Source organism: Polypterus senegalus, chromosome 10 (genome assembly GCF_016835505.1).
Source record: "Polypterus senegalus isolate Bchr_013 chromosome 10, ASM1683550v1, whole genome shotgun sequence".
In the NCBI taxonomy this organism is placed as follows: domain Eukaryota; kingdom Metazoa; phylum Chordata; class Cladistia; order Polypteriformes; family Polypteridae; genus Polypterus; species Polypterus senegalus.
Window position 1 is genome coordinate 22,187,364 of NC_053163.1, and position 26,407 is coordinate 22,213,770.

At 37.4% G+C, this 26,407-nt stretch overlaps 1 protein-coding gene across 1 annotated transcript in view; it reads left to right on the forward strand.

Annotated features, from left to right (window-relative positions):
- Positions 1-18: 18 nt before the first annotated feature.
- The window catches only part of xpnpep3 (X-prolyl aminopeptidase 3, mitochondrial), a 56,409-nt gene continuing 30,020 nt past the window's right edge, over positions 19-26,407 (forward strand). The window contains exon 1 of the mRNA XM_039765500.1: positions 19-248. Coding sequence (XP_039621434.1) covers positions 182-248 — 67 coding nt within the window. The 5' untranslated portion in view covers positions 19-181. The remainder of the gene's footprint in view (positions 249-26,407) is intronic.

Genomic DNA, 26,407 nt, shown 5'->3' on the forward strand with positions numbered 1-26,407 from the left:
CCCGGTGAGTGGTGGGGTCTTATCCTGACGCCCATGTCTTAGGAGCCAATAGGAACCTGCGGGGCATTGTACTGTCGCGTCGGGTTCAGTTTGGATTTCTCGGTCATAGATACCTTGCTCTCTTCCTCCCACCTCCCGTACATTTATAATCTTATGTCTGCCCTTCCCCTCTTCACCGGCCATGCTTGTCAAACCGACAAAAACGCTTTTCAACACAGTACTAGCAACCAGTTCACAGCGGATTGCAGGTTAGAAATTAGTCTTGCGCTTCATTGTTTTTTATGTTTACTTGTTGGCAATCAAAAGGCTTAATTTATGCTTTGAAAATAGACGAGTTTTCAAGCGCTTTTTATTTAGTCTGTTCACGGTTCTTACTATAAGGTTGTAAGACTAGACTAAAGTGTTGTGGTGGCTGTTGATATAAACCAGTAAATCCGTAAAGCGAAGGAGCGTTATGATTTCTGTTTGATCATTCCTTGTCTAGTGTTTATCTGTTCGACAATATTGGTAGACTTAAATATTGAGAAGATGCGGTTGACTGAATTTGTACTAACAAAGTGTTAATTATTTTATCTGTGGATTGGTATGTTGTTAACGAACGAATATGAAGAAGTGTCAGTGATGTTTTAGAGCAGGAAACATTTTTTTAATAAACCCTTTCAAGCCTGGGAAGTATGAAGTTGTGTGACTAGTAACTGGCATGATTTCAATCACGCCATTTTATGGTTTACTGAAAAACATCTGTGTAGCACGTTGTCACCACTGTAGACTTGGCTAATCGCAAAATAATATAGCTTGTCGAACTGAAAAGTAAAAAGTCTTTGTGCGGTGATAAAACACTAATTTAAGAAACAATATACACGATGGCTGGCTTACCCAGAGTTGAGGTGTGTTTTAGATTGTCAGGTGGAATGTGTACAAAAACTGTATGACTTTGCATAGTGTTATTCAACTGTTTTATCCTGTCTTTTATGTTACCCATTTTAATACTGTTATCATTGTTTTTCTGATGGTGCTGTTGTTTATGCTATATTTTGAACTAGTAAATATTTTTTTTCTTTTTATTGTGTTGTTTTAAACTTATGTGAAGCAATTTGGGCAACATTTGTGTTTATGAATAATTCTATATTAAGTAAGTTATCTCTATTTACTACTGTGTTCATGTTAGTTGTATGTTATAAATGTTTACATTTGTGTTATATTGAGTATCATTTTTTAAAAAAGCACTATGGTTTATTAAATAACAAATTGTGATATCCCAGCAACCCAGAATTGGACAGTCAGTTAAGAAAAGTGATGAATGGGCGGTTGGCTGTCATGTGAGGTTGATTTCATACTGTCTGAAGTCTAGCATGCAGAACGTCTTTGAAAACACCACTTGATAGTGCTAAGGAATTGCTGTTTTATATGTGGTTTTGACTAGATATGTAAAATGTTATAGTTACACATTTCAAAGTTATGCAGAAAGGTTTTGAAGCACAATATTAAAATTAGTACAGTAGAACCCTGTTCTCTTAGGTAATGTGGAGCAGTGCTACTTCGGATAGCTGAAAACTCGGATAAAGGTGATGGCTGCCGCCATTTTGAGTTAATTTTACAGACATAAAAGGTTTTGACAATTTATGTGGTATAGTATCACTTTTTAAGTCTCTCTTCATACCTTTGTGAATTTAATGTTATAGAAAACCAATAAAAATTAACATTTACACTTATTTTTGTGGCATTACCACTTATTATGTAGCTTAGATGTTTAGACCCCATAAATGCCAGAAGTGCTTTCCACTCTGTTGGGCCCTTGAGCAAGACCCTTAGCCTGCGATTGCTTCATCCTGGATATGACGTTTACCTGCATCTAGCTCTGTAAGCAGGTCCTCCAACGTCCACGGAGTACTTGGGGGTTGTGCACTTAAGCCACTGAAAAATACCCAAAAACAATCAAACTCCTTACACTGTTCCATTTGAGCTGGTGTGGCGCTGAGTTGTCACCCGCTGCATGGCTGCACTTGGGTCCTAATTTGGGATCCTGAGGTGGTTTATCATGTAGTGGGGGCAGCAACTTGCAGTATCAGTGTATGATCCCGACCTCTCTCTGTCTAATATGTACCATAGTTTTAAGAATAAGAAATGTTGATTGTAGTTACATTTTACTATGACTGGTTTGCCTCACATTTAAATCAAAAAATAAAATGAATAAACGCAACAAAAACAAATAATTGTGTAGCACATGTTATCATTTTAAGCTTTCTTAAAAACGTCCTTCAGAGTTTAATGTTTTATAGTGGCTCCTCGCTTCTAGTCCACAGCGTTCAGCAGTTGTCTCAGCATCGACATGTTGGCAGGCGTACAGTAGTGTCTTTTTGTTGTTCAATACACAAAAGTGCTTTTAAGAGCTTTTCTTAATTTTAAGAAAAGAAGTGCATTACACTTGCAGATTCACCTCAGATAAAGTGAACTTTGGTTTGTGAATTTCCCCTTGGGATTAATAAAGTATCTATCTATCTATCTATCTATCTATCTATCTATCTATCTATCTATCTATCTATCTATCTATCTATCTATCATGCAGATAATCAGAGTTCTGCTGTATGTATTTTTTTTAATTACCTATCAATATTTCCCATGCAGTCCAAAGATGGATAAGTGCTATAGGAAATGGGGGCATTCTAGTGGATTACCAGTTAGAGTACTGTTAAGTTAGTGTTCCCACTTATTTGTTTATTTATTACTCTGAAACAAAAATGAATTTCCTAATATACAATACAATTTATTTTTGTATAGCCCAAAATCACAGAAGAAATTCTGCAATGGGCTTTAACAGGCCCTGCCTCTTGACAGCCCCCCCAAAATAACATTTAGAGGGAGCAGAGTGCTGGTTACCATAACAGAAGTTATTCTAAGCAGTGGTGTTCTATTTGGTGTTCTCTTAAAGGAACAGTCTACACAATAATCTATACTAATAAAAGGCAAAGCCTTCACTGACTGACTCACTCATCACTAATTCTCCAACTTTCCATGTAGGTAGAAGGCTGAAATTTGGCAGGCTCATTCCTTGCAGCTTACTTACAAAAGTTAAGCAGGTTTCATTTCGAAATTCTACGTGTAACAGTCGTAACAGTCAACAACGTCCACCATGTTAAACTTTCTTATTTATGGCCCCATCTTCACGTAATTTGGTAGGCGGCTTCCCTGTGCTAACTGAAACCGATGTACGTACTTATTTCAGTGGTATGACGCCACTGTTGGCCGCCATATTGAACTTTCCAACGGTCTTTGTTACCTATGGGCCCATCTTCAAGAAATTTGATACGCGGGTTCCCAACGCTAACTGAATCCTACTTGCGTACATATATACGTCCATAGCCTGCAGCCTGGTTGCCGTGTGAGGCGGTGTTGGGTCCCCCATCCTAACGCCTCCCACGATGTTGGCTGCCTGCCTATATAAGGCCGTCCATCGCTCTGGTCTCTTCATTCCCTTCCTTGCTTCGCCACGGTATTCATGTCTCCCTGCTGATAACTGCAGCCTTTTTATTTAATCCACGGTTTCTCTGCTGTTTTATTGTTCGTTTATTATGATTATAGCTATTGTGTAGGTATTTTAGACATTGTTTAGGTACCCATTTCCTTTATCGTTCCAACCGTACCCCCATTAACATGTCTATCGAATTGATCACCATCGATCAAAGAACTGTCACTTACCGAGTGGTTTCCATGCCCGGAGATGGTGCCTACGTTTTCCATTCTCTGTGTTACATATTGCACGGCCATATCAGGCTCACTCTTGATATTCGGAGGAACATTGTGTCTTATGTATTGAATGACTGGGACAGGTTCAAGGTGTGGACTGATGATGGTACAGGAGATAATTATACTACTCAGGAGCACTATAAGAGTGAAATGCTTAAGCCCTTCACCTATGCATCTGCATGTGAGTTGATGGCTGCCGCTGAATTGTTCGGTTGTCGCTTTCAAGTGTACCGAAATGGCCAAATATTTTACACCTTTCGACAACCACCAATGCCTCTTAAACATCTTAGATTGACAGGTGACGATTTCAGTAGTGGACACTTTGATGTTTATGAATGTTTAAACTCTCAAAAGCTGGATGCGAAGTTATCGATGAAACCGGTTGTATGCTTACAATACTTGACAGATACCAAATGTCACTTCAACACAACAAGTCCTGCAAATACTGTCGTAATTGAAACAAACCATGAAACTCAAACCGATTATGACAGCAGCAATCCAAGCTGTGAGATTTGAAACAAGATTACTGTTCACATGGCCAACTGTATGTTGCATGCTCAAGAGTAAGCTCAGCGCACAGCTTGGCCATATTACAACCGAAGGGCCGAACTGACAACGTGGCATACAAAGAGATCCTTAACAAATAATTATTGGTATGTTTTCCCTCAGTTTAAAAAGGTTTACTTTTCTTCTTAATAAAAAATTTTAAGGCAGTACATTGCCGCTGCGATGCGAGGGTATTTTAATAGTGATATATATTTGTTACTCCATGTAGTCTGTAGTGATGGCCAAGAAAAAAAAAATTATGTCATGTTTTCATGCAGAATGGAGAGAAAAACATTTATGGTCAAATACAAGCCAAAAGTGACCAGTGCTGTACAATAGCAAACAATGCGAAAAGTAAATATGAAAAAAAAATCTCATGATGTTCCTTATGTCAAAATATGCAAGCACAAGCTTTTTTTGGTTATGTACTTACAGAAAAATCAGCGCATATCATAAACGAGAAACTAAAGCCTCATGGGATTGCTTTATTGAATTGAAGATGGGAGTCTTGGTCAACAAGTGTGTGAGAGGGGGGCAGATTTTAGTATTTGTTTTAAGTATAAGGTTGTATTACTGGATTAGTGTCATTTGGATTGTGCAACACCCAAATTGCAAGGTTTTTTCTTTTTCTTCTTCTTCATACCTTGGACTTATTCTGCATTATTTCCCACTGTACAGCATTCGTCACCGCTGGCTAGCATTACAGTATATTCTAAACTTTTTTCTCTCCATTCTGCATGAAAGCATGATATTTAAAGCTTTTCTTGGACATCAGTACCAACTATATGGGGTAAGTTAGCATATTTAAAAAAACAGCATTATTTTGGGAGTATATATATTTTTTTATATATGTTAAAGGTTTCATGTATTTTGATTCCGATGTTATTTGATAAGTGGGTGGAAGCTGTAGTCCAGTAAGGCTTTAGAAGACATTACCAAATGCTGTTAGTCAAGAGACATTGGTGTTCAAGCCCACCTCCCAAATGTAGGATCTAACTGTCTTTATATCTGACAGCGTGAGTTTAGAGATGTACGAGTGTACAGTTTTGAGCTGAATTATATAGTGTATTGCATGGACTGGGGAAAATTACATCCTGTCAAGCACTGATGTCCATTTATCTTCGGGAAGTGCTCCTTTTTTATATACCTGCTCCCTTGAAAGGTGCTGCTGCTGTGTGATTACAAGGGTACATGGTACAGAAAAAAAAAAAAAACAGGATGATCCTTGTGTGCTAAGAATTGAAACCTCATTTGAATGGATCCTTACTTGAAGAGAAGAAAGCATATTGCATCATGGTGACGCTTTTTAAGTTGTTTTTGCTTTTTTTTTTACAAATAATGGTGTGAATGTAGTCTTGCTTTTGAAGGAAGAAATGATTTCATTTAAATAGTTTTAAAAATATTTGTGTTTGAGGAAAAAAATGATATCCATCATGTTTAACTGATAATCTTTTCAAATCTGTTTTATGATTTTTGGTTTGTGGTTAAATTTCACCTTGCGCTCAATTTTAATGCTGTGGACCTAGTTGTCATAGAGTTTGAAATTAACTGTATTTAACAGGGATTTTTGAAGTTCTATTGATTTTTGGCTTTGTTGTCACTGATTTCTTGTTTGTCTAAATCATATGTTTGTGTCAACTGGGTGGGGTGTTGTAGTGATTGCAGCTTATTTAACGGCTGCCTTTCGAGTTCATAGTAGAGGTGGGGGTTGTACTTTATACTTGAATGTTTTCTGTTTCTCTTCCTCCTTCGTATCTTGTATGATAATGCAGCTTTTCATTAGTTGATTAGTAATTGTGGTATTTGATTTTTTTGACATTTATTGGTTTCGTTTGTAGCTCATTTTTGATGGAGTGTGCTGTACTTCTGAGTTCATGTTCAAAAATGTTTTTAATGTTTTTATCAAAAGTATTGGGATTTGTGTTCTTACAATAAGAGATTTAATAGTGGAAATAGTTATCTAGTCCAGGTGCTTACATATTATGCAGTTTCATCAGTTGTGAAAGATAGGGAGTGATCTTGATGTGCTCCTAAACCCAAAACCCTAATGAAGTGAAAATGGCCACAAATAATGATTTATTAGAAATTAGTGTAATGGAAGGAGAAGACTGGAAGTAAGTGCAGTACCAAGTAAGCAAGGGAAAATGGCCTCTCCAGTGTAAATTAACAGCAAAAATGCTGTCTATTCATTGCGATGGATGCTGTCTTTTACATCTCAGTATTGCTCAAGCACTCTTCCCAACACCTCTATCAATTCCTGACCTCATTTTCTTCCTTTATTCAAGTGCTTGCGTTGACTCGTTTCCAAAACCAGGCTTTCTCAAGCAATGATTTTAGTAGCTTAGTTCTGGGTAAAGTATCTCTGGGATCACAAACAAATTTGGGAACTTTTAGTGTCCTCTTCTTAATGTCCATCTACAGGACCCAGGTATTCCAGCATCAGTCCAGCATGGAGTAGATGAGGCACATTGCCACTGATTTGACAGGGGGAATTGTAACCTATTAACGGAAGACCCCTGGTGCCATTTCTTATCTCTTGATCCCTGGGGTACCCTCATATTAAACAGAGCATACTACCCCTTTTCAGTGTCAAATTCCTTCCTCTGGCACAATAACAAATTATTTTTGTGGCACAAACAATTTCTCCTTATTGCCAGGACCTTTTCAGGTACTGTCTCTGTCTTGTTATGCCCCCCTATGTTTTGCACTCCAAGTTCAGAATATGCACCCTTCAAATGCTTCACCATCCCACAAATCTAAAAATGAAAATGAACACCACTTGCTGGTACATTTCAGATTCACACAGTAAGCAAAGAGTCAAAACTTTTCTAAGATCACAATGTGCAAGTTATGTTTGACCAAATGAATAAGCATAGGGGTTTGCAGGCCACATTTTGTGGTAGAAATGGGAATGGCAGAGTGCAAACCAAATTTCATTATGTTCCCTTTGAAAGAAAATGTTGACATGCGACCGACAATTGGTCATGCATAATTTTTACAGGTAGAATTCACAATTGACTTATTACTTTACCATCTATGTAGTGAGAAGTTCAAGGGGCCTGAGTTGCCTTGAAAGCTTGCATACTGTAATCTTTCTAGTTAGCCAATAAAAGGTGCCATTTTGTTTTACGTCTCACTACATCCATAATGGCTAACACGTTACAACACCCTAGTGCTATTTACTATCTATGGAAATTATCAGCAAGCCAGTTTCTCAAATAAGTGTTGAACTCATTCATAGTACACATTGTTGTTGCATCGCCACTGATGGTTGTGCAACTCCCTCAGCATTTCCTGATATCCATCATGATTTTGTTTTTGAAGTAGATATTTATTATAAATACACATAATTTAGCATGCAGGAATGAAATAGCAGGTTAAACTATCATTAATATTTATTAGCTCAGTTTATGTCCTGTCAACAAATTTGCTGTTAGAACGTCTGTATTTCTATTCTGGTCCACAGTCCTTAAATTTTTTTGTGCCAGATGCAACTCAAAGCCATTAATGTAAGATTGTATGCAAACATGTTTGTTGGGGGTGTATTTTGAGGTTATTTGAATCCAGATGTTGCCTTTATAATAAAAAAAGTTTCAAATTTCTTTACAAGTTATTTCAATGTAGATTTTTTAATCAATGCTGAGATTAAGGCGATTTCAAAATAATGCTATCACAAAATTGTTCATCTATTTTGCTATCCCCTAGCTAAGTATGAATTAAATTCTCTTATATACAATAGGAAGAGCGGTTGAGAGCATTCGCTGATAGCGCATTGCCGCACACACCACACAACGAACCACCAGGTTTAGGACCTGAGTGCAGCAGGTGACACCTCAGCACCACACTGAAGCAGTGTGAGGATTTTTACTGTGGCTGGAGTGCCACTCCTGCCACCAACCCCCAAGTTTTCCCTGCAAATTGGAGGACCTGCTCGCAGGGCTGGATGCAAGACAAAGCAATTGCAGATTAAGAATCTTGCTCAAGGGCCCAACAGAGTAGATACACTTCAGGCATTTATGGGATTCAAAGCTGCAACCTTCTGATTGCCTGCACAGAACCCTAGCCTCAGAGCTATTTATTATACAATAAAATATATAAGAATGAAGACAATTTCTAATGTTTACCTAGAAGTACTTTGTTTAGGACATAGTCTTTCCACACTATTAGAGTGGCTCTGTGTAGTAGATATATTGTTAAGTGTTACTCCTGCACTGTATTATACTTTACATAACTTTGAACATACTACCAAAGAGTAGTCACATAGAGTCTTTTGAAAAATAACCAGTGTTTGCTAACCACATCCTAAATTAGCAGTGGACAGGGGGCTAGTCAGTTGCAGGATATATTTAATAAAATGAGTCATATTGGCACCTGACTGCTTGTGTATGGTTTAATTATTTCTTTGGAGAAACAGTGTATTGTCACTAAGTCTCCTGTATTTGCAAGTGGGAGAACATTTCTTACACCCCACATTTGACTGCAATAAATGCATCTCTCCTCTTAAAAGTACAGCAAAGGGATAAATATTTTAGTATCCTTGATATAACACTTTAGGGTGTTAAAGAACATTATTTCAAATGTGTTAATATTTTCACTTTCCACTCCTGTGGCATAAATTACAGATATCTCATCCACACCCATATTCAATATTGTACCCCAAATTGACATTGTCCAGAAATTTCTTACCAATATCTACATGAGACAGGTTTCAGAAGACATTTCACTGTCTCATGATTTTTTAATTTCAAAATCAGCTTAGAGAAAGCACTTGCATATAAATCAAAGCTGTAATTAATAATGGCATCCTTACCTACAGTGCTGTGAAAAAGTATTTGCCCCCTTCCATCCATCCATCCATTTTCCAATCCGTTGAATCCGAACACAGGGTCACGGGGGTCTGCTGGAGTTGATTTCTTAATTTTTTGCATGTTTGAAACACTTAAATGTTTCAGATCATCAAACAAATTTAAATATTAGGCAAAGATAAGCCAAGTAAATACAAAATACAGTTTTTAAGTGATGTTTTTATTTATTAAGGAAAAAAAAATATCCAAACCTACATGGCCCCATGTGTAAAAGTAATTGCCCCCTAAACCTAATAACTGGTTGTGTCACCCTTCGCAACAACAACTGCAATCAAGCATTTGCAATAACTGGCAATAAGTCTTTCACATCGCTGCGGAGGAATTTTGGCCCACTGTTCTTTGCAGAATTGTTTCAATTCGACCACATTAGAGGGTTTCCGAGCACGAACTGCTTTTTAAAGGTCCTGCCACAGCATCTCAATTCGGATTTAAGTCCGGACTTTGACTAGGCCACTCTAAAACCTTCATTTTGTTTTTTTAAACCATTCAGATGTGGACTTGATGGTGTGTTTAGGATCATTATCCTGCTACAAAACCCAAGTGTGTTTCAGCTTGAGGTTATGACCTGATGGCCGGACATTGTCCTTTAGGAATTTTTGGTAGATAGCAGAATTCATGGTTCCAGCAAAGCAGCCCCAGGCCATCGCACTACCACCACCATGTTTGACTGTTGGTATAATATTCTTTTTCTTAAATACTGTGTTACTTTTACGGCAGTTCAACTTTTGTTTCGTCAGTCCAAAGAATATTTTCCCAAAAGTCTTGGGGATCATCAAGACTTTTTTGGCGAAAGTGAGTTCTTTTTGGTCAGCAGTGGTTTTCGCCTTGGAACTCTGCCATGCTTGCCATTTTTTCCCAGTTTCTTTCTTATGGTTGAGTCTTGAACACTGACCTTAATTGAGGCAAGTGAGGCCTGCAGTTCTTTAAATGGTGCTCTTTTGTGACCTCTTGGATGAGTCGTCGCTGCACTCTGGGGGTAATTTTTGTAGGCCGACCATTCCTGGGAAGGTTCACCACTGTTCCATGTTTTCTCCATTTGTGGATAATGGCTCTCAAGGTGGTTCCCTGGAGTCCCAAAACTTTAGAAATGGCTTTGTAACCGTTTGCAGACTGACAGATGTCAATTACTGTACTTTGTTTCTCATCGTTTCCTGAATTTCTTTAGATCGTGGCATGATTTCTTCCTTTTTGGGTTCTTTTGGCCTACTTCACTTTGTCTGACAGGTTCGATTTAAGTGATCTCTTGATTCAGCTGGTCTGGCAGTAATCAGGCCTGGGTGTGGCTAGTGAAATTGAACTCAGCTTTCAAAAAAATGTGATTAACCACAGTTACTTCATGATTTAACAAGAGGGGCAATTACTTTTTCACATATGGCCATGTAGGGTTGGCTATTTTTTTTCTTTAATAAATAAAATCATCATTTAACTGTAGAAATCAGAAAAGAAATCGGGAAGGAGGCAAATACTTTTTCAGAGCACTGTAAGTGCCATCCATGTCTGTCAAGGTGTTCAAGGTCAGAGTATTGGACAAAGGACATGAGGGATCCACTGACCTTTCATCATAATACACAAATTGGAGTCCATTGAATTAAAAATAATGCAAGATGGTGTAAACTATAAGTATTATAATTTACTATTAATATGTTATGAATATGTTAATGAACAATTTGTTTGCCTAGCCTTTTTCTACCTTTCACTTTCATAGAAGTTATCCTATAAGAAAGTAGTTGAGATGTGGGCTAAAGAATTGTTAGACTTTAATTTGAAAGTTTGGTTGTTCATGTGGTTTGCACCTTAACTTGTTTGCTTTTATTCATGCATTTTGCTTTTTCATAGTTTATTACTTTGTTGCTTTAAGTTGAACGTTAAAGGTAATGTCCTGAATTTATTATGTGTCTCAGAATTGCTCATAGCAATTCCAATTAAAATCACACAGTACAATAAGAAGTTGTCGTATCTCAAGAATAGAACATGAGAAGTATTTACAAAGCATTCTGGTCCCAGCATTCGCATGGAGTAGGAGACCAATGTCGTGCTTTTATAGCACCTCTTGTTGCAAATTAACACTTGTGATGATGTAACAATTTTGCTATGTAAAGATGATTGCTACCAACTTTGCATTATCATGAATAATATTATAACACACACTCACCAAATGAGAGTAAAGGCCAATAACAGGTGTGTTTGTTTAACATTGAATGATCCACAGCCGTACTTTCAGAAGAATTACCTTGCCACTGTTATGAAACAAGGGTAACGCCTCGCAAAGTAATAGTTATACTGAAAATAGCCACGGCTATTTCTGTGCTGCTACTGAAAATGCATTCCCCTCTTGTACTGTTCCTGATCATTTTCCACTGTGGTGTGCCATGCCTCTCTCCATGATCCCCTCTTATCATCTGCTAGGCTGTATTTATTTAATGCCCCGGGAGTCTCTGTCTAATAAGGTATAAAGCGAATGTCCCAGGAGTTTGTGAAATGCAGAGCCCAACGTACTTATGTGACATTTTATTGTCAATCGCCCAACCAGCCCTGCTTATCGGTTTGCATCAGTGGCCGCCTGTGTGTTGATATCGATTGCATATGCATACTTATTCACACATGGGGCAATATTAAGAACTCAACCTAATTTTGCAGTATCCACTATGGGGATAGTTTTACACTGAAAATGTGACAAACCATGGTGTAAAATGTTTTGGTTTAATTCAACCCTTTAAACTGAAAAATGTGTATTGTCATACTACTAGTAGTATTGTAAGGCACTGAAAGAACTTCATTATTTTTGTGATTTAAAGGGCAAAACATGTTTTACTTTTCCCGGGCTTCAACTCGCTAAATTAATTTATTATGTAATCAAAAATGCAACTCCGAGGCATTGCCTTAAAAATGAAAATTTTACCCCTCTCTTAATGACACCGTATACCGTAAGGAGGAAATAATGGTTTTCTACACCTAACCCAGAGTGTCAGCAATAGCTAATTATGCACAAAAATGAGAGAACTATCGTGATATCTGTGTACACGATGCTGGCAGTGTAGGCAACAGATGTAACCAACTCTCATGAGAAACTGTAGAGGTGATGATAGTAAATCACAATTATGATCAGCTCTAGTAACATGAACACGATTGAAACATAATGTACGGAGTTGCATGAGCTGACCTGTCATGTGGTTTGTGACATAACGATGCTAATAGCTTCCCTTGAAAGCATGTTACACTGTTACGATAAATGAAGAAAGATTAGGAGGACATGGTGTTTTTCCCAAAGCATGTTGCTTGGCATTGATTGAAATTAGAATTCTTAGAGCTCTGCACAATGTGAAAGACCACCTGTATCTGCTGATGGCATTTTGTTCATTACAAGATGTTCTTTTTTTTTTTGTCAAAAATAAAATGGTTTCTTCTATTAGCCTTCTTACAGGGAGAGTCTAGAATACTTCAGATATTTACCAGTAAGCACTGGGGAAAAACCCACTTGTAAGCAAAATGAGTACAGACTACACTAGGAAGCAAAACCGGGCAGTTTCCAAGATCTAATTTTCCCAAAAATATCACATTGGGCTTAGGATGCATTTTTCAATGTGATTTTAATGTGAGTGCATCAACCATAAAAGATTTTTGCAATTTCAAAGGTCTACAAATTGCATGATAAGTTTATTTTTCAGAGTTAGCTGTTTGAAACAAGTCTGTAAATTGGAGGGTCTGAAATTAGAGAGTTTTTTTTCAGTTTAAAACAAGGCAAATATTTTAAGTCGGGTGTCAAATGTCCACATAAGAACAACTTTCATATTTGTAAATGAAAATATGTTCCATCAACAGAGGGTGAGATGTAATCGGAGGGTTTTAAAAGTGTAGTATCATGGTTGACACTTCACACTCTGCTAGAAACCAAGCTTTATACAGCATTAAGTAATGGTGCTTCTTGAATGAAAAACAGATTCTTCCACTTTTGGCCGTACTCTTTTCTCATCCATAGCTTTGTTTAGGTCAAGAAGGTATTGCTTTGATATGAGTGAATTGTGGGAATAGTAGTACTGCTCACCAGAATTCTTTGGAACAAAAATACAAAAAACACCAATGATAATGGTATAATTTATTGCAGATTTCTAGTGCAGTTTTCAGGATTTCTCCTACTGACTTGAGAGGGTTGCAAATGAGGTCTTAATGCTAATAAATGAATAAATCTTAGTAATTTCTGGGTATTTACTGTATTCTTCATGTGAAGCTTAAATTCATGCCTGTGTTTAAATGGGTGCCTACTGTAGTTTGGTTTTATTTGGAAAAGTAGTTGGATAACATGTATATGTGGTCTGCCAGTTTATGGTTGTCTCATAGTATTCTACTACTTTCATTACAGTATTTATAATTGTTGTTCAAAATATTTTCTGTTTACTTTTTTGTGTATACATTTGGGGGCGGCACGGTGGTGCAGTGGTAGTGATGCTGCCTTGCAGTAAGGAGACCCAGGTGGAGTTTGCATGTTCTCCCTGTGTCTGCGTGGGTTTCCTCTGGGTGCTTCAGTTTCCTCCCACCGTCCAAAGACATGCAGGTTAGGTGCATTGGCGATCCTAAAAATTGTCCCTAGTGTGTGTGTGTGTGTGTGTGTGCCCTGTGGTGCGCTGCCACCCTGCCCGGGGTTTGTTTCCTGCCTTGCACCCTGTGTTGCCTGGGATTGGCTTCAGCAAACCCCCATTACCTTGTAGTTAGGATATAGCAGATTGGACAATGACTGACTGACTGACTGACTGTATACGTTTGTGACGAAAAAGATCTTTATTCTTAGGAATGTTCGTTCTTTCTTTCTTTCTTTCTTTCTTTCTTTCTTTCTTTCTTTCTATCTATTAGTGTTTTACAGCAATTTTTTTCCTCAATTTGATATTTTTTAACCATCCTTAATTAGACAGTAATCCAATAAAGCAACTAACTAATGGTATTTTTTCTTAAACTGAAAAACAAACAAGCCATATATTCAAAAACCAAGCTGTGAGTCCAATGATAGATAGATAGGTAGATAGATACTTTATTAAACCCAAGGGGAAATTCACATAATCCAGCAGCAGTATACTGATACAAAAAAAATATTAAAATAAAGTGTAATAAAAAATGCATGTAAATGCAGACAATAACTTTGAGTAATGTTAGCATTTAGAGAGGGCACTCGCCACAACCGTCTGGTAGAACATCTGCAGCTTTTTATTGCAGATGTTGAAGGACGCCAACCTTCTAATAAAGTATAGTCGGCTCTGTCCTTTCTTACACAGAGCATCAGTATTGGCAGTCCAGTCCAATTTGTCATCCAGCTGCACTCCCAGGTATTTATAGGTCTGTACCCTCTGCACACAGTCACGTTTGATGATCACGGGGTCCACGAGGGGCCTGGGCCTCCTAAAATCCACCACCAGCTCCTTGGTCTTGCTGGTGTTCAGGTGTAAGTTGTTTGAGTTGCACCATTTAACAAAGTCTTTGATTAGCTTTCTGTACTCCTCCTCCTGCCCACTCCTGATGCAGCCCACAATAGCAGTGTCGTCAGCGAACGTTTGCACGTGGCAGGACTCCGAGTCATATTGGAAGTCTGATGTATATTGGCTGAACAGGACCGGAGAAAGGTACAGTCCCCTGCGGCACTCCTGTGTTGCTGACCACAATGTCAGGCCTGCAGTTCCCAAGACGCACATATTGAGGTCTGTCTGTAAGATAGTCCACGATCCATGCCACCAGGTGTGAGTCTACTTCCATCTCAGTCAGCTTGTCCCTAAGGAGCAGAGGTTGGATGGTGTTGAAGGCACTAGAGAAGTCCAAAAACATAATTCTTACAGCACCACTGCCTCTGTCCAAGTGGGAGAGGGATCGGTGTAGCATATAGATGATGGCATCCTCCGCTCCTGCCTTCTCCTGGTATGCGAACTGCAGAGGGTCGAGGCTTGAGCTCATGCTGATCACCGTCTTTAAAAGCCCTTTTCTTCTGGTTCAAAAGGCCTTTGATGTCACTTGTAATCCATGGTTTGTTGTTAGCATAGCAGCATACTGTTCTTACTGGAACTACAATGTCCATACGGAAGTTGATGTAATCAGTAGTGCAGTCAACAGCCTCTTCAATGTTCTCACTATGTGACCCCAGCAGGATATCCCAGTCTGTAGTTCCAAAGCAGTATCTCAGAGCCTGCTCTGCCTCAGGGGACCACTTCCTGAATAGATAGATAGATACTTTATTAATCCCAAGGGGAACTTCACAATGATCGTGTGGTTGTAGGTAGCGCCTTCACTCTTGGTTTGTAGTGAGGCTGAAGCAGAACCAGGTTATGATCTGCTTTCCCAAGCGCAGGCAGCGGGGTGGCGCTGTATGCGTCTTTAATGTTTGCATACATTAGGTCGATAGTCCTATTTCCCCGAGTGTTACAGTCCACATACTGGAAGAAGGCAGGTAATGTTTTATCCAGCGTTACATGGTTAAAGTCTCCAGAGATTAGCACAAGCGACTCAGGGTGCTGCGTTTGTAATTTATCATGGATTTGTTAACCACACCCTACTATAATTTGGTTACATTTTTTCCATTAATAAGTTTGCAAAAACTGAAATGCAATTACAATTTTAAAAAAACACACATAAGCATGTAACAGTTTTTGCTTTCCCTGTAATCTTAACGGAATTTTCAATTTGACTATGGATTATGTAAAAAAAAAATCCAAAAAAAACCCATATATATATATATATATATATATATATATATAGTATTTTTCATTTTGAATAACTTGTAGGATGCACCTTTGTAAACTGGAAAATTGAGATTGCAGCTTATATTCTTACAATGTAGCCTGCACAGGTTGATCTGAATTTTAAACTAAGCCAAAGCTTTACATAGAAGAAAGACTGATTATGAAAAAGATCTTTGGTCACCAGATGACAAAAATATATATCATATTGTTTTGTTTTATTCCAAGTTTCTTGATAATACATTCATACATGGAGCTGTAGATAGATAAACTTCGAACCTTTCTGATAAGTCATAATAAAAGGTAATTTAGGAGAAGCAAAAAGTCATTGTGCTTAAGAGTAATGCAGAAAGATACCAAAATTGATGTCCAGTTTCTGGTTGAAGGTACTTTTTGCGGAATGTGGTAAAATACTTGACAATATTAAGTATGTATAGTAGTAAATGAGTGAATGTTGCATGCACTGTCATATTAAATTGGTAACATTCCAAAAAAGCTTTGTAAGAAATGCTGTTTTTTATGTTTGAAAAACAGAATTACTTTAATTCACCCATTTATACGTGTAATCCTCAAGTTCCTGAACTAATTCAATCAATAAATGAGCATGTGCTGTCTATAATATTTTTTGTACTTTCTTATCCTGAAACACCGTGTAACATTCTCAAATTCTCATGGTCTACTTCAGAGATCTTGGTGCCCATCTTCTCTCAGAAGCCTGTGGCACAGTTCATGAACAAACCATGGACAGGGCACAAGTCCATTGTAGGCCTCAGGCTCATTCAGGTACACACCTGCATAGGGCAAAATTAGAATGGAAAATTAACCCACCCTGCACATCTTTGGAGAAAAACTGGAATGTCCAGACAAAAATAGCTAGGGGACTGGTAGAATGTGCTGAGCCCACATCAACAGATATCATGTAGAGCTAACTATAAGACTGTAGTGCCAAACACTGAGCTGCTATATTGCCTTTATCCATGTTTATTTGAACATTGTAGAACAAGTTTTTGAGAAAAGAACCACCGTTCCTTAAAAAAAAAATGGGAGTCCAATTAACATTCCAACTTTCCATAATGTACTGAAATGTGCAAAAACAAGTTGAAAACTAACTGTAAAAGAGGAACATGCAATCCAAAAGAGGGAAACATATACAGATATGAGAGTAGCCGCAAAAAGAAACTGCATAAGCAAATGCCAGTGCACAAATAAAAAAGGCTCAATGGGGAAATGCATTAGCATGCAGTTAACAGATTCCTTATTAACAGTGAAAGTGATAAGATTGCAGCATTAAATTTAATTTTAATGTGTTTCAGTATGCTTTTTTATTTCAATACACTTATCATAAATTAAGAGTTCATTTAACACTAAACTCCATTTTAGGCTGGTAGGGAGACAGTTAAAATAAACTGCAGTAGTAAAAAAGCAGTAACCAACCCTCATGCAAGCCAATAAACTGTAGGGTATACTTACTCATACATACACAATAATTTAATGTGGGCAGTTTTGGGAAAACAAAAAGCATTTTGATTTATAATTAAATAAATACACAAAGGTAATGTATTAAACAAGCCATTGCATTTCCCGCTGTTTTCCCCAGGACCATCCTGTCAGTGACTGTTGCTATGCAACCCTAAGTACTTAACAGTCACATGATAAATCATAAGAGGGGCAGGAGGAAATAAATAGAGGGGAGCTCAGATGGTGGGTTGTTCTAGTATTGTGTGCCTTCATATTTCTGTAAAAGCCACCATTTTGAGCTACTCCCTTTGAGTCTATTATTTAAATGAGCATGTTTTTGACCTTGTTTTTTTTTTTTTTTTTGCTTAAATATTTGGATTTTGATTTAAAATAGTGTTGTTTCTTTTTTTGATATTCTGTGCCTTTTATGTGCTGTGTGTAGGTTTTGACATGTTGCCTCACTGTGAGTGACACCTCTATTTTTATCCTCATTTACTCATTTGTATTATAGACTTTACCAATGAACAACTTTATTGTAGTTATTCACTTTCTCTATTTCTTAGTCCACAAATTCTGATCTGCATTCCAACCAAGGTTCACGGTACCAGCTGTGCTTTACAGGGAATTTGACTTGCTTGATTTTCGAATAAAGGTTTGACGTTTCACCTAATAAACAACATTATTGTATATTGGGTGTCATGACGGTGGACCAGTTTCTGGGATTTTTTTGGTTGGATTACATTAACATATATGGCTGTATATGTATATAAAGTAATAATTTTGGATCAACTTTTTTTTCTGCTACAAGATCCTGGAATCTCTCCAGCATCTGAAATGCAGATAGGCATGTCTAATTTAGAATTTTCCTGTCTTTTAATAGCAAACACTACTGTTTTATTTGGGCACTTTAGAAAATTGCAGTGTACAATGATGCAGTCATTTTCATATAAACATCCAGAAAAGAGTGGATTGTTGATGTCACTTGTCTAATATTGAGCTGGTGGTAAAGAAAAAAGGAAAAGAAAAGCTCTTTATTCTTCTTCAATAGTAAGCATGCTCAAGTGTTTGACAAAGCACTCCCATCATTATTACTGAAACCTATGACTTGATGTTACAAAGACAAAATTAGCAACCGAGAAGCTTAAATTTAATTCAAATACATTTTGAGTTAACTGAAAAGTGTGAGAATACTTTGGTGTCAATACTGAAAAATAGCATCACAAAAAAGTGATTGATTGTTTGAGATACCCACAAAATAGATGAACAGGTAATACAATACAGCTTCCCATCATAAATATTTTAACCCAATGTTATTTTTAATATATTTTCATATATTTTTCTGTTACTTTTACTGTACCTTCATGTCTGATGTCAGCCTAGTGTACACCTTCAATGTGGATATCTTATAACCACTGAAAATTCATGTCATCTGTCTATCACAACGTAGAATTTCATAATTAAAACCATCCAGTAATATCTTGGGGGGACAGAGATGATTTTCACAGAGGAAGGAAAAGATTTATCTGTAAATAGTTTTGTAGATTATGGCAGGAGGAAATGTGTGTGTGTGCACATGAGAATTAGTGAATTACACTAGGGAGTTAGTGTCAACTCTGTAAATATATACTTTATACTCAAATAGACAAGTGACAGTTTTGAAACCAACAGCAGTCAAAAAAGGAATGTTTGTGTTTAAGTATAAAATTCATAGAGATTTGTAAACTGTCTCCACTGTCAATTTTCATTCTAATATAGAGATGGAGGGTTACTGTTTTTGGTATCACTCGTCCATCTACATGAAGGCTGATGTGGCGTGGTTGCAATGTTAATGGTGTTTACTGTGGCACACCTTTAAATATGTTGTTAATCCTAACTTTATATTATGATTTCAATTGAGCACAAATTTATAAATGGATGTTCTGGTCTCTTGTAATCATCTCTGACAATACACATCCAGGTTTGGGTTGGGTCATAGGTATGTTTGAATTGTGGAATCAATGACCATTTATTTGGAGTCCATGATTCATTTTTGGTTTTATTTTCACAGCTATGGGTCAGATATAGTCCAGATGGGCTGCAACACAACACAGTCCTCTTGAATGGTTGAAAACGCAAGAGGTCAACCTTTCAGTAGTGGATCAGGATATACTGAGAACCCTAAAATGTCTTGTACTACCCTTAATATAAAAAGAACCTTTAGCATCTGCGGTGGGTTGGCGCCCTTCCCGGGATTTGTTCCTGCCTTGCGCCCAGTGTTAGCTGGGATTGGCTCCTGCAGATCCCTGTGAACCGGTGTTAGGATATAGCGGGTTGGACAATGACTGAATGACTTAGCATTGAAAGCTGCATTGTAACTGGTGAAGTTGTCAACTTGACCGTGTGCATAGTGTATTCCTGCAGTGCGTTTAGGTATTAAGCCTAATTTCTTAAAGCTGTCTGCACTGTGCCTCACCCTCACAACACTCTTCATAAATGTATGTTGTAAGCAAATCTGTCTTCTATAATTAATCGATATCATCTCAGCTGCATATTTTGTATTTTAAAAGTAATCTAATGACATGCTTTTTAACAATTTTTCCAATCATTACAAAAAACTGAAAATATGAAATTTCAATCAAAGCAATGCCCAACAATATTGAATGAATTTGTAATTCTATCACACATTTCTGTTTCAACCAAGGAGCTGGTAAAAGCTCTAGGTGGAAAGCCATTGCTCTCGCTCTTCCTGCAGTATGCTGATTACAAACTGAGCTTGCAAAATTTTTATTGAAATGTTGCCAAGCATTTACAGTCATATGAAAAAGTTTGAGAACCCCTCTTAATTCTTTGGATTTTTGTTTCTCATTGGCTCAGCTTTCAAAGTAGCAACTTCCTTTTAATATATGACATGCCTTATGGAAACAGTAGTATTTCAGCAGTGACATTAAGTTTATTGGATTAACAGAAAATATGCAACATGCATCATAACAAAATTAGACAGGTGCATAAATTTGGGCACCCCATCAGAGATATTAAATCAATACTTGAGTATCCTTTTGCAAATATAACAGCCTCCTATAGCCTTTGATGAGTGTCTGGATTCTGGATGGAGGTATTTTTGACCATTCTTCCATACAAAATCTCTCCAGTTCAGTTAAATTTGATGGCTGCTGAGCATGGACAGCTTGCTTCAAATCATCCCATAGATTTTCAATGATATTCAACTCAGGGGACTGTGACGGCCATTCCAGAACATTGTACTTCTCCCTCTGCATGAATGCCTTTATAGATTTCGAACTGTGTTTTGGGTCATTGTCTGTTGAAATATCCAACCCCTGTGTAATAACTTGTTGATATTGGATTGAACTCATCCGACCCTCGACTTTAACAAGGGCCCCAGTCCCTGAACTAGCCACACAGCCCCACAGCATGATGGAACCTCCACCAAATTTGACAGTAGGTAGCAGGTGTTTATCTTGGAATGCGGTGGTGTTCTTCTGCCATGCAAAGCGCTTTTTGTTATGACCAGATAACTCCATTTTTGTCTCATCATTCCAAAACACTTTGTTCCAGATTGAATCTGGCTCGTCTAAATGAGCATTTGCATACAACAAGCGACTCTCTGTTTGTGGCGTGAGTGCAGAAAGGGCTTCTTTCTCATCACCCTGCCATACAGATGTTCTTTGTGCAAATTGAGCTGAATTTTAGAACGATGTACAGATACACCATCTGCAGCAAGATATTCTTGCAGGTCTTTGGAGGTGATCTGTGGGTTGTCTGTAACCATTCTCACAATCCTACATATATGCCGCTCCTGTATTTTTCTTGGCCTGCCAGACCTGCTGGGTTTAACAGCAACTGTGCCTGTGGCCTTCCATTTCCTGGTTACATTCCTTACAGTTGAAACCTCTGAGATCGCTTTTTGTAGCCTTCCCCTAATCCATGATACTGAACAAACTATGTTTTCAGATCTTTTGAGAGTTGCTTTGAGGATCCCATGCTTTCTGTCACTCTTCAGAGGAGAGTCAAAGGGAAGCACAACTTGCAATTGACCACCTTAAATACCTTTTCTCATGATTGGACACACCTGTCTATGAAGTTCAAGGCTTAATGAGCTAATCCAACCAATTTGGTGTTGCAAGTAATCAGTAATGATCAGTTACATGCATTCAAATCAGCAAAATGACAAGAGGACCCACATTTTTTTTTTTACAGCCAGTTTTTCACATTTGATTTAATTTCATACAACTAAATACTGCTTCACTAAAAATCTTTGTTCAGAAAACACCCCAGTACTCCGATGTTCCTAGGAAATTAAAGACATACTATCTTTTTTTGTTGAAAGTTATTATGCAGGCTGAGAGGGGTTCCCAAACGTTTTCATATGACTGTATGTATGTTATTTGGGGATAGTCAAGTGTTTTTTTTAATCTTTGGTTTTTAACATTTTCTTCCATTTACCATGGTTTTCCTTTTCTTCTGGTTATTTATGTTATGTAATAATAAATATGCTAGCTATAAGTAGTTGTACCCTTTTAGTGTTGTGTGCCTTCGTGTCTCCCCTGCTCATCGTTAATTGGCAATGTTGAATTACAATTAAGGAATCAAATTCCAAGTCAAAAGAAGATAATTGGGGGAAAAAGAATTAAGCTATTTAAAACTGTGGTAAAATGAAGATATTTCTAAATATCCTTTAAATATAAATGTCATCGTACTGCATTTTACTAAATGCCCAATCAAAGAAGAAGGGAAAATAAAAAAACAAACAGCAAATTAAACAATGAGACTAACAAGATATGAAATGACTGTGAGTCACTTGCTGTGAAACTGGTTGGAATAAAAGCCTGCAGCCGCAATGGGCGCCCCTCATTAAGCCAGAGAAAAACAGATGTAACTTTGCCCCATTTACAACATTTTATGCTTATCATGAAGTACCTGGGTTAACAAAATATCTGGGGGGAAAAAAAGGAAGGATTGAGAATTAATAATATGCTCACAAATCATTTGGATAATATTCTGGGGGAGAAATTTACAAAATAAGAATGATTTGATTTGGCAGAATGAAATTACTACTAAGCCATAAAATTAAGAAATTGAGTTTTTGGCAAAGATTGGCTTTTAATTAAGCAATTGAATTGTATAAGAAAACCAGCAGCCACTACTGCTCTCCAGGACCCCTACACTATATAGGGGTGAATTGGGCGGAGTGGTGGCTCTGAGGCCAGGGATCTACACTGGTAATCGGAAGGTTGCCAGTTCAAATCCTGTAAACGCCCGAAGTGACTCTACTCTGCTGGGCCCCTGAGCAAGGCCCTTAACTTGCAATTATGACGTTAATCTGCATCCAGCCCTGCATGTAACCTGGTGGTTGGTGGCAGAATTGGCATTCCAGCCACCATTTTTAAAAAAAAACCTCACATTGTTCCATTCCATCTGAAGTAGTGTGGTGCTGCACTTGGGTCCTAATCTGGGGATCCTGAGTTGTGTCCTGTTGTGTGGTGGATGTGACAATGTGCTGTATCAGCGTCTACTCCTAACCTCTCTCTCTCTCTCTTCGTCCTCTTTCTCAGTTCTTCTTCAAATCCATTCCCTCTCCAGTCCAGCCTTTATCAGTCATTGGACAGTTCTTTCTTTTAGGTTCAATTTGATGTTAGCTTGGATAGCCCACCTGCGGCCATTGCGACTTTTTAATTTCACATGGGCAGTAATGTGTTATGATTCTGGTGCATCATTTTATAATAAAAAAGAAATGAAGTTATATCTGTGCATTTCTTTATTTTTATGGTATTGATTAAACTACATAGTTGCTTTCACTATTCTGATAAGGTAAATATTTTTTTTTCAAAAATTGTATAATTTGCCACTAATTGTTTATAAAAATCCTCAAAATTCTCCCCAACCAACACATTCCAGATACACTATGCTGTAATACTTTTGTATTTTGCACATCATTTCCATAATCAGCATTTTTATCATTTTTAATTGTATTGTCATTTATAAAATGGACAGATTTTAAACACTTCAGCATCCAAAAAGTATTGTTTGCTCCTGATCCTCTGAAATCCCTCATTTGCTGCTGTAAAACCGTTAGCCATTCATCATAGCAGGTAAACTAAACTTGTGTCCTTTCTCATCATATTTCTTTATTTCCTTTTGTTATTAATAATGCTTTAAAATTGCCATTTTAAACAGCATTTTTAGTGTCAGAAAAGCTGTCTCAACCTTTTGGAGTCTGCTGGCTTGACATGCAATTCTTACAATAATGGCAAAATGTAAAAATAAGTATTAGTGTGACATTACGTATTATATCTGTAAAGGGGGAAAAGCATCCTGTTCAGTTTGATCCTGTATATTATTCTTTGACTACTAAGGCCCTGCTCTACAAACTTGCCAAATTAGACTGCTCCGCACACTTGCTGTACCTTTTATACTGTTTTTTTTTTTTTTGTTTTTATAACTATAATCTATACTACTTGCGATTTATTTTAAATTTTTGTTGTATATTATTAATTTTACATACTAGTAGTTGCTGTTAATGAAAGTGTTAGCCAAATAAAAATATAATGAGGTAGAAATACTTAAAAAGCATTGCAATGCAGCATTTAGTATATTACATTTAGTATAGTAACTCATTGTGCCTTGACTTTTATTAGATACTAGCAGAAGTAGTGTGTTAAAGAAGTAATGAAAAAGAAAAGGAAACATTTTGAAAATAACGTAACATGATTGTCAATGTAATTGTTTTGTCACTGTTGTGAGTGATGAGTATTGCTGTCATATATATTTACACACACACACAAACATATATATATATACATATCTATACATATACACATATATATACACACATACACACACATATATACACACACAGCTATTTCGTATCAGTGCAATACGCTGCTTGTTAAAACGGATAACTCCCGCTCTTACGTGCAAGTCTGCGTGTATATTATGAACTATCGTATTTGTTTAAGTTCTATTTAAATTTTAAATAAAAGGAATTTTTATTTAGTCGACAGAAATATCTTGGTAGGAATGGTAAAAACAGACAGGAATATTATTCGTGAATAAATCAACTCAAACCTTAAACAACTTATAATATTTTGCTCTCCATAAAAATATATCCTGTCTAAATTATACAAGTTAGAAATAAAGTAAACGTTAAAAGAACAAACATTCAAATTTCTTTAATCTTATGTAATTTTATATAAAAAATAAACTTAGATTTTAAATATCCCAAAAGATTTTGCTCTCCATAAAAATATATCCTGTCAAAATTATACAAATTCAAATATGAACATGCTGCATAACAAAACCTGGAAATATAAATAAAATGTGTTCCTTTTAGCAATAACAAATCAAATCATTCAGTTGTCTTTGCTCATATGTCATTTTAGAGCTGGACGCCTGGCATCTTTTTTTGGCATGAAGTTGGTTTATGTTTGGTGTGAGTTTCTGTGTTGTGGAGATTCTCAGGATGGACTGCAGGTGCTCATCAGTGAGGCGACTCCTGTGTGCTGTTTTGTTAGTCTTTATCACTGAGAAGAGCTTCTCACACAGATATGTGCTACCAAACATGCACAAGGTTCGAGCCGCATGTAGACGGACTTTTTGTTCTTCAAGTCACAAAGCGTGCAAACTCAGTGCGCTCAGTTTATCAGCAAAGTGCGTATTTTGGGAACACCGTAGTGACGACTTGGTTCAACATTACTTGGCAACAGGGAAAGTGGGGCAAGTTGCACTGGTGCATTTGTGTCTCCCATAAAAGCAGCTTCACTTGAAATCACTTTGTGATTGTGCACGGGTTAAAACGTCTGCTGAAGTGTCAGATTCTTATTTAATTATGCTGCTTTCTGTATCTTCTGCATTGCATTCAGGTCTTTCAGGTTACCCTGATGTTTTGTGTCATAGTGCCGTCTTAGATTAAATTCTGTAATTACAGCCACATTAGCTCCACAAATGAGATACACGGGTTCAGTAAACATATACTCAGCCTCCCATCGGTTTTTTAAAACTCTATTTTCAGAATCAACTTTTCTCTTCAGCATCGTGTGAGCTAGCTTCGCAATAACTTGCAGCATCATAAGCTAGACTTGATTAACGCGGTAAGTGTTCAGCAAGGCAGCTGAAGCGCTGCATTATGGGATCTGTAGTTTATTGTGTTACCAGCGCTTCATATACCCGGGCCATTAATAACAATAATACAGTATATAAAATGATCTCGCGGGCGGATATAATTACATGCCGGGCCGGATGTGGCCCGCGGCCCTTGAGTTTGACACATATGGACTAAATAGAACTTGAAAATATATATTTTTTAAATGTGATCGCGCAATTCAGATAGAGTTGACGCGCACTACAGCCTGCATGCCTCAATAAGTCATCCTCCCCTCGCTCTTACTTTTTTACCGTTCATCTAATGAATACACTGAGTATCTCGTGCTATGTCCATGGCTGTATTTAATGTTACCTTAGTCCTGGCACTTAAAACTTTCTCTCGCAGTTTCGCTGAGTTTGTACCAAACACCACCCTGACCATCTCATCTTCCTCTGCATAAGCACAGTCCTTAACCCTTGAATATTTAGTGGGAGTTTGCTATTGGATTGCCGCTGACGGACGGCCTTATATGGGCAGGCACTAAATTACAAACGCCAGCGGTAGCCTGTCTATGAACTTAATTTAAAGTGTAGGTTTACATCGTGCTTTGTTTCCGAAGTAGCAGAACTCATAAATATGGTTGTATATGTCACTCGCTCGCTTCTTATTGTTTCGCTGCATTCTCAATTATATAATGCATGTTTTCTTCAGCGCTTTTTGGAGGTCTTCCTGGTTTTCTATGTACTGCGTGATTACGTGAAGGTGTGATGATGTCACACGAAACTCCGCCCCCACGGCGTTCAAGCTCATCTCCATTACAGTAAATGGAGAAAAACAGCTTCCAGTTATGACCATTACGCGTAGAATTTCGATATAAAATCTGCCCAACTTTTGTAAGGAAGCTGTAAGGAATGAACCTGCCAAATTTCAGCCTTCCACCCACATGGAAAGTTGGAGAATTAGTGATGAGTGAGTGAGTGAGTGAGGACTTTGCCTTTTATTAGTGT